Genomic DNA, 9,289 nt, shown 5'->3' with positions numbered 1-9,289 from the left:
TTAAGTAAAATATTAAATAAATAGAGATTGAACCACACTTAACCTTAATTCATGATTCCTCTTGGCATTGGCTTAAAAACAAATAAACTGAAAGCTGCTCTCTTTTCTTCTTGCTACCGTTTTTGATAACGTTCTTGGGGGACCCATAGTGCTATGTCTTTACTAAATCTTACACAAAATGCAAAGAAATCTCACCAAAAAAAGGGGGGAAAAGTTGCTTCGCTTGCTTTCTACTGATGCTGCGGTACCACTGTATTCATACAGACTTATTGTATTACAGAATACAGAAATTGTGCTAATGACATTTAAAGGAAATCATATGTAGAACCTCCATATGTGCTTTTCAGCTTAATTTTCCCAACCTTCATCCTCAAGAAAACCTTACAAGACTTTCTTTTTCTCTCTTTCTCTCTGTATAGTCCCTAAAGTTGAAGGTGGGACATCATGTCCTCTACAGCACTTCCAAGAGAATGTGTTTGTTGAGGGAAATCGACCAAAGTATGTAGAGGATCTGCACACAGAGGCTCAGGAAGGTCTGAAACTCCTGCAGCAAGATGGTACGTTCTGATAAAACCAATACAATCAATACAACAATATGGGACAATCTGAAAGTTTTAGTGGACGTTAACTGTGGACGTATAAAACAAAGAATAATGTAGAACAGCAAATTCAACAGCGTAAAATCAGCTCATGTGCAGATCTGCACTGCATTACAGTCAGGCGGTTTCTTTTAGATTGCACTAACAGCATTATTTTTGGATTCTCCAGAAAACAAAAATGGCGTGGACTATCAGGACAACCAGAGCGTCATTGTAAGTACATTACTGAGCTTAAAACAATTAGGCAAAGACAGATGTGTGCATGAAAGTATATCCTTTAATTAGTTTAATGGTTTAATCATGTGGACCAAATCCTTTTCCTCGCAGTCAACAGTGACGGCTCGTACAGACGACGATGTGAGCTTCAGTGAGCTGGGGATGTCCGAGTCTGAGAGTACTGCTGCTGATACGATCTCCACACGCTCTGTCACTTCCTATCAGTCTACACGTTCTGGACTGACACGCCAAGGTACGGTTTTTATTTCGTTGTTATTTTCTTACACCAAGTTAAGTACTGTGACGGGGAACGTAGTGTGTCCTTAACCCAGTGTGAAAGTTTAACTTTAGCCCTTGGTTCTAAAGTGTTTATCTTCCACTTGTGTCCCCTGTGTGCAGCCTCCACCTTCAGGCCACTAAAAGAGGACAGGAAACATGGGAGGAACAAACAGAAGGGGAAAAGGGTGGGTTTGGCCACAGGAATACCAAGACATGTGCAGAAGGAACTGGGTATGCTTTCTTATTAAAACCTTAGGCATAAAAATCAATAGTGTATTTTCATATTACTAATACACACGTTTATTTATTTCCTAACTCAAGGGCTTGACCGAGCCGCATGGACAGCATCCCAGTTCACTAATGCTCAGCTTTCCAATGGAGGTGTAAGCATTTCCACCGTCATTCCTACTCTAGACAGCATATCAGTCGCCTCTGTTCCAGATGGTGCCATAATGCACCTTCTGAACATGAACAGTCTTTCGGCTGCAGCAGAGGATAAACCACAGCTTCCTCCACAGGAGGGACAGCAGGGTGACCTGTCTTCACTCGGGCACCCGTTAGCCCAGTCGTTTGATCCACAAAATCCAAATTCACTAACCTTTCCCTGGATGACCACATCGAACAACTCTCCATCCAGTCCAGTGATGTACGTTTCCCCTGAGGCCACATACAAGTCCAAGATTATCCCAAACGCCATACTGCCTCCGTCTGTGGACGTGGTTGAACTCAGCCGCAATAGAAGTCGCAGTAGTGTGCGCATGGTGAGCAAGAGCAGCCTGGCATCAGCCAGCCCAGCTCCATCAAGAGCCTCATCGCGGGCATCATCGCGTGTCTCCTCACGAGCTCCATCACAGATGTCCTCACGGATATCTTCTCGGGCTTCCACCCATCGGACTGCCACCCTCTCGGAGTGCTCTGGGTGGAGTCAGTCAGGATCATCCGAGACACTGGTCTCAGATTCTTCCACCATTTCTAGTAGCAGCACTCCTCGGGTGGCCAGCAGGACAAGTCAGACAGAGGACACAGCTGGAGATAATCTTGGTCCCCAAAATCCCACTTTTAAGTTTGTTCAGTTAAATAGCAACAATCAAAAAGAGAAAACCTGGACAAAAACAGGATCCACAGATGGTTTTAATCGCAGTCTATCAGTGATGAAAAAGAGCAAGAAACCACCACCTCCACCAAGTCGTTCATACTCGCTACATTCCCGCACATATGCAAGAACAACTGCTGAAAAAAAAATGATGGAGAACACGTCCCAAAAATTTGAATCACCCTACTATATAAGTCAAAATGGCGGCAGCACCAGCCAGAGAGCAGTGTTAGCAGAGCTACAGTTAAAGAAAGGCCTCCAGGCATACACAGGCAACATGTCCTATTCACACACTAACGGAGGGAATCACCAGAATCATCTCAAGCATTTCCTTCCGTCTATCAAGAGTCTGACTGCTAATGGTGTGGTTGCTTCACCAACTGTGATGACACTTATGGCGCTCCTCGATGTTCCAGATCCTCCAAAAGTTCTAGCTCCACCACCACCTCCTCCCGAGACGTGGACACACAATCAGCGAACCTTCGAACTACTGTGTGGACCTGGACCTGTCAACTTTGAGCACTGGGCCCAAAAGAAAGGTTTGAAGATTGAAGTGCCAACCCAGGTGTTAAAAGGGAAAACATTAGCAACAAGTCAAGCAACAGATGTAATGAAGGAAAATATAGTAGCGCCTAAAATGCAAACTCAACAAGCCATAGTGTCAGACATTCTATATAGGACAACTCTTACAAAGACTTCCATTGATGTTCAGCCTCCTGGTGGCAACACTATGCTATTACCTGGACTTACCCATGTCCATCTGACCCCATCTCCTTCACCACCTCCTGAACATATACCTCCCCTGCCCCCAACTGACCCAGTTAAACATCAGAAAGAAGATGCACCTGCCCAGCTACAAGGACCATTTGATGAGCTCATATGTCCCCCTCCACACCCTTTATTTCCACCACCTCCACCTCCTACAAATGTACAGCCTCCACATTCACAAGATGGACAGGATGAAACAGACTTTCAATCTGTTGATATGCCACCTTCTCTTAGGTATTTATTTCACGTGCCCCCACCGCTACTTTATGTGGCCTCTTCACCATCAGAGGAAACTGCATCTTCTCAAGCCCAGAAAATACCACCTCCACCTCAAATGATTCCACCTGCACCACCCATGATCCTGCCTCCTCCACCAGGAATTCCACCTCCTCCACCAGCAATGCCACCATCTCCAACATCAAGAACTCCTCCTCCTCCACCACTGATGCCTGCTTTTCTTAAGGCTCCTACTCCTCCAAAGCAAACCCCACCAGATGTATACTCAAAACAAGCTCAAATCACTTCTTCACCATCTAATATTCCTACACCACCACCGTTACCCACAGATCTCAAAAAAGAAGTCAAAACCATCACAGCTCTCCAACAGGAGAAAGAGTCGCCCCCGCCGACCTCCCACGCTGTTACATCTACACAGGAAAGTCCTACCCCAATGGTCACACCGTCCTTATTACAGACTGTACGTCTCAGGTCAATCAGGTCCAATGTGAGCCAAGTTGAAACCCCTAGTGGACTTCCAAAACCAAAAGGTCAGACAAAACAAGAGGCACCCCAAAAACCAATTAGAAGATCCCTGATTTTGCTTACACCTGATCTTCCCTCACAACTGGATTCAGATCAAAAGGAAGAGATTCTGCCTGCTACCACTGTACTGGAGAACTCTGGCACTACTCCATCCTCAGACACCCAACCTGAAGTTGAACCAGAGGTACTCTTTGAAAGGGCTGAGGAGGTTTTGCTGGATGTAAAACTTGAACTCAACAGCCAAGTCAGCATCACAGACCAAAAAACTCAACAAGCTTGTGCTGAACCAATTGAAGAGTCTATGTCTGCAGAGTCAGGACCCCAAGTATCCAACAAAGAAGAACCTGAACCAATGATCACAGTGCAGGAAATCCAAAACGCAACATCTCAGCTATCAACTTTATCAACCCCTGCTGAACCAAAAGATCAGCCTGTTGTTAGTGACGTAAAAGAAATCCAAAAGGACTCCGGTAAAACAGAAGACAAACAAAGTCCACAACCACCCCATACTTTAATACCTACATCTCCTAAATTTAGTTTCACTCAAAAAGTGCCTCCAGCTACCATTCCTTCATCTTCCATAAGCCTCCAGGAGGCCATTCGTCTGAAAACCGCTGCCATGTCATCTACAGACAGCCAAGCAAAGCGCCTGAGTTTGCTGCATTCCCCTCCGGTGTCCACGGGGCCCGCCTCACCATCATCCATGGCAAACTTCATCTTCTCCAAAAGCACAAAGAAGGTGGTGATAGAAACATCTCCTTCTTCTCCAGAGGCCAAATCATCGCTAATGAAGACACTGGTGAATGAGTTGAATTCTGTTTCTCACACACCCAAAGCTGCTGCTGATCCCGGGATTATAAAAGCCAAAGTGCCTCCTCCAGTCGCCAAGAAGCCCAGCGCTAAGAGTGATAACATTACCCAGAATTCCTCAGAGAGTAATGTGGATACTGAGCATGTGCAAACTGCTGGTCAGTGAACACAGTCAGAGAAATATAGGTAAGAACTTAGGATTTTATTTTATTGCACAATAAATCCAGATGTCTACAAGAGATACAAGAACGCTGTTGTTTTCAGTTTAGGAGCGCTAATAACAGATATTCATGATTAAATTTCAGAAATGAGAAACGCCAATTGTACAAATTGTACGAGTCATTTAGTTTTATTGAACATGTGCTGAATATCTTTGTTGTCCAGCAGGTGACGGACAGTTCAACGACCGGGACGCTGTTACTCTGGAAACTCATACACTCTATTTAATCCCCGGTGACATGATCAGACACGTCCACAAGGGGGAGCTATTAATCTACATGGCTCTCTAAGAGACAAAGGTCACTGTATGTTGAAGTGAAGGAAGGACAGAAAGTAAGTGAAGAACGAGGGAGAGGAAGAATAAAGATAGCGAATGTGGATGGAATTAATGGGGGAAGAAAATTGAAGAGAAAAATGTGGAGGTTGAAAAGAAAAGCCCCCAGTAAAGGGGTGAGGAACATCTACAGCGAGAAAGTACAGTATGGACTTGTGAGAATTCTGTATATGTAAAACAATAGAAAAGCTTTGTTTTTCCACATATGGTGTTGGTCTTTCTGACATAAGAGAATTTATGATGATGTAAATAATTTGCGGTGTACAGTTCTGACTTTCTGCCCAGAACAAATTGAAACAGGGTCTATTGACTGGACCTTCCTTAATTATGTTTGATTTTAATATATGATGTTTCTTTGTGCACTGCTGTCCTGTATTTTGGGAATCACTAAATTAGGATTTCTATAATTTCCTTAATTTCTGCTGTACTGTTAAAACCATTTTGTCTAACTTATTGTTTAGCGATGCGATGCTCACTAGCCCTATATCTGCTCCAGTCTCCTTTAACTCTCTTTCTTTTGCCTTATTTTCCTTGTTGTGATGATTTAATAAATGTTATAGATATATTTACACAAAGCAGTATAGCATGTTTAAAATGTTGTAGTTAATAACAGCCATATTATTTAGCCTGAAATTGCTTTGATTTAAAGAGCAGTATGTTAATTTTTCTCTTTTTTTCCGTTTCATAAAAGCACCTTATAATCACTACTGACTTGCACACACACACTGTATGATAACCAGGCGTTTCTTGCAAACGTAAAACATTAAAGAGTGTCTGAAGCATGGGTCTGTCTGTCTGTTTATATCAACGTTTACACCACAGCGATGCTAAATCCTGCGCTCTGATTGGTCAGACGGTGTCGATGAATTCTCTATTCCAGCTCTGACAGAAGTGCAGGTCGATATTAATTTCCTTGCTCTGATATTGTTTCTATAGGAACAGCTCACTCACAGGTACACATACCACACACACACTACATAAAGAGTGTAAAAACCTTGTGTAATTGTTGATACAGTGATGTTCTCTAAAGTAGTGTTTCTGTGGAAGGAGTCTCCAGTGTCAGTGCTTTGTATCCATCAGAGTCACTTTTATGATCAATAAAAACCCAAACAGGTTGTGACCTCTGACTCTCTCTTTCTCTAGGTTTCTTTAATCAGGTCCCTAAACTCCACCTCCCAAAGTGTCCCTTCTTTCTGTAGTCTCTGTTCTAATGACTTGTTAATATTAGAGACACATTTGTACTTTACCTGTGTGAGCCCATGCCCCGCCCATTAAGTGACATGCATCTGAGCAGCTCTGACCACTGAAACAAATGGAGCAAATATTTATACACAGACTTTGGGATCATACACACTGATACACACCTGCATGTTTTTATCAGAAAGTGTATTAATGAGTTGCTGAGTGGAATCAGGTGTTATAGAGCAGAAACACTGGATGTTGTTTATGTTCATGTCCACATGAGAGTGCTGTGGAGCTGATAATCTGCTGGTGAAATTGCACAGTGGATGTCAGTCTGATCGAGCCAGAGGCCCCGCCCCACAACCCACAACACCCAACAGAACCACTGCCTAAGTCCCTTAAGTCCCTTCTCTCTTGAATGCAGGTACAGTGGAACTTTGGATTGCGAGTAACTTGGTCTGCGAGCAAAATTTTAAAATAACTTTTAATTTAATAAACAAGCAAGGTTTTGATATTTGAGGTGCTGATCTACAAAATTGCGAGGGATTGTGGACTTGTTGGATCAAGCTGTGGCCTTTGGGATCACAGGGACAATTGTTTAGTGATCGTGAGATGAGACAATGCCCTGTCTATCTGGACATCCATTAGCGCTCCATCCATAAGTCAAGAGTGGTGATAGAGTCCTTTCTGTCATTTTCTATTGAACGCCGGTAAGCGTTAATAAATTCTTTTCTTTTCAAGGAGTTCAAGAACTGAACTTAAAAATTGTCGTTTGTGGAACAGAGAACTGTGGCTTTTTCTCCGAAGAGATTCATATACCCTATTTTGTGAATTTATGAACATTTTGACACGTTTATGGACACAGTATTTTCCTTTATTTTAAGGCGGCATTTAATTTACTAAATAATTTGAATGAAATTTTGTGGGTCTTTTTCTGTGTGTTAAAAGAAAAAACACTTTTACTTTGTTGTTGGGTATTCAACTGAAAAACTCGTATTTGATATTAAAGTATCTTTATTGTTATTTTTGTTTAATGTCATTCTGAAAACATTGAGCTTAAAAATCATTTCACTTCCCCTGTGTAGAAAGAAAAGAAAGAGTTACAATTAATTCATTGCATCGATAAGTTAATAATATTAACTAAAATAAATACTGTTGATTAGTTAATGTATAAAAACTGATTCACTTTTTCTAAGGAGTGGGGGCATCTCACCCATCCTGTTAGATTTGGGGAGGGTGGGTTTTGCAGAACAACACTTACCTTCTAGTTATCTGCGTTACACATGCTCTAGGGGCCATTGTACATAGATTAAATTCCTGGGTCCCACCTCACCTCATCTGTAACATTATCACATAGTAACACGATTAGCACAAACATATAACCACCTGTTATACAGAGTTACATCCAGCACATCCCACAGTCACTCGACCAATTCGGGTTCTGAAAGATTTTGGAGGCCGAGACAACCCCACAAGCTCTTTGTCGTGATCTTCAAACCAGCAACTCTTCTACCAAACACTTCATCATCTCGCTTTGAAGTCCCACAAGTGTTACTCAGTGGTTAGTCTTTAATACATTGTGTCCCTGTTTCAAATCTACTTGTTATCTTTTAGCTTCCAGATTTTGTATAAGAAGGTGAAACGCTCTATAAACCCATGCAGCAAAACAAGATCCTGTAGCTTCTGTAGATGAATGAATCCTCTGGGTAAAGAACTGGAAACTTTCCTTATCTTACTTTGGTATTAAAGAGAGAAGTTATAAAAGGAGCTGAACCATGATCCCTACAGTTGAACAGTGGATAGTTTGTTGGTCTTTAATGTGTGACATCCCTGATTCAGGACTGTTGCTTTTACTCTAGACTTAGGGCACAGTTACAGAAAGTGAAAAGTTCTTTAAAATAAAGCACCAGTATCAGGTCCTGTAACTTGTTTGGAAGGGCACACCTATGGGCCAAGGGTTTGTGGTTTAAACTCCAGCCAGCCCTCATCCATTAAACTCTCTTATCTTGCTTTGAGTCATTTATTAACAACAAAAGTCCAATGAGCAGCCAGATTTGATGGTGTGATGATCATGGTGAGTGTCATGGACTCTGGTGAATGATGTCTTTGGTTTAAGTCTACATGTATTTTAGTTCAGGGTTGCATATCTGAAGGTACATAGCTCTAAAAGTCAGTGCTCATGTGAGATCCTGTAGTGGATTCAGTGGACGAGTGCTTGCTGCTGTCCTGGTGGTTTGTTGGGTTGAACTTCAGCCTGTGCTATAATTCTAGACTCTAAATAGAGCTTTTAACTATTAAAATACGCCCCCTGACCTACAGATAAAGTAAAACAAGGGCTAGAACAGGAGACATCACACATTATAGACTGTGACACTAACCACTACATCACTGTAGGACATGGGATAAATGCTTTTTGGAGATTTCTCTGAATGACTTAAAAAAGACAATGAAGCATTTGGAGGAAGAACTGAGGCATGTGCTCATCCAAAGGAACTACAGTACAGGATCTCACTCTAGCCCTCTCTTTTATAGAGCTTTTCACCTTCATATCTGTCACCTTGGTGTACAGCTAAACTTTTACAAAAAGTTGTACAAAACCCATTTTGTTTATATTGTATATGCCCTGGGCTGTATCATCAGCCGGCACGGTATTTATCTCATTGCTATACTGATGATATTCAGCTCTACCTTTGACCATCTGTTTGGAGGAGATAAAGTTATGGATAAAGCAAAATTTCCTGCAGCTGAACAGCTAAGACTGAAGCTATTTTAGTAGGCACCCCACACCAGGTTAGGACATCTAACATCACCAGTATTACCTTTTCTGGTCAGGATATCCCATTGTCAACATCTGTTATTAACCTTGGGGTTAAAATGGACTCTCTTTAGACGTATGAGGCTCATATCAAACATCTGTGTAAGACATCTTATGTTCACCTCAGGAATATTAGGACCCCTCAGGAATATAGGGGTCAGGGGTAGCTCAGTGGTTAAGGTATTGGACTACGGTGGACTACGGAAAGATCC

At 42.1% G+C, this 9,289-nt stretch overlaps 1 protein-coding gene across 2 annotated transcripts in view; it reads left to right on the top strand.

Moving 5' to 3' along the window:
• The window catches only part of si:dkey-157l19.2 (uncharacterized protein KIAA1522 homolog), a 28,410-nt gene extending 22,546 nt beyond the window's left edge, over nt 1-5,864 (top strand). Inside the window, exons 3-8 of one of the 2 annotated variants that reach the window (XM_053502027.1) lie at nt 420-557; nt 769-812; nt 927-1,068; nt 1,215-1,325; nt 1,416-4,713; nt 4,915-5,864. In XM_053502027.1, the coding sequence (XP_053358002.1) occupies nt 420-557; nt 769-812; nt 927-1,068; nt 1,215-1,325; nt 1,416-4,693 (3,713 nt within the window). In that variant the 3' untranslated portion in view covers nt 4,694-4,713; nt 4,915-5,864. Of the gene's footprint in view, nt 1-419; nt 558-768; nt 813-926; nt 1,069-1,214; nt 1,326-1,415; nt 4,714-4,911 lie in introns of both variants that reach the window. The other variant, XM_053502028.1, reaches the window with a different exon arrangement.
• The last annotated feature ends 3,425 nt before the right edge of the window (nt 5,865-9,289 follow it).

The sequence above is a fragment of the Clarias gariepinus genome, chromosome 8 (assembly GCF_024256425.1).
Source record: "Clarias gariepinus isolate MV-2021 ecotype Netherlands chromosome 8, CGAR_prim_01v2, whole genome shotgun sequence".
NCBI classification, from domain to species: Eukaryota; Metazoa; Chordata; class Actinopteri; order Siluriformes; family Clariidae; genus Clarias; species Clarias gariepinus.
The sequence above is the reverse complement of the archived record's forward strand: the minus strand, read 5'-3'. Positions and strand labels throughout refer to the sequence as shown.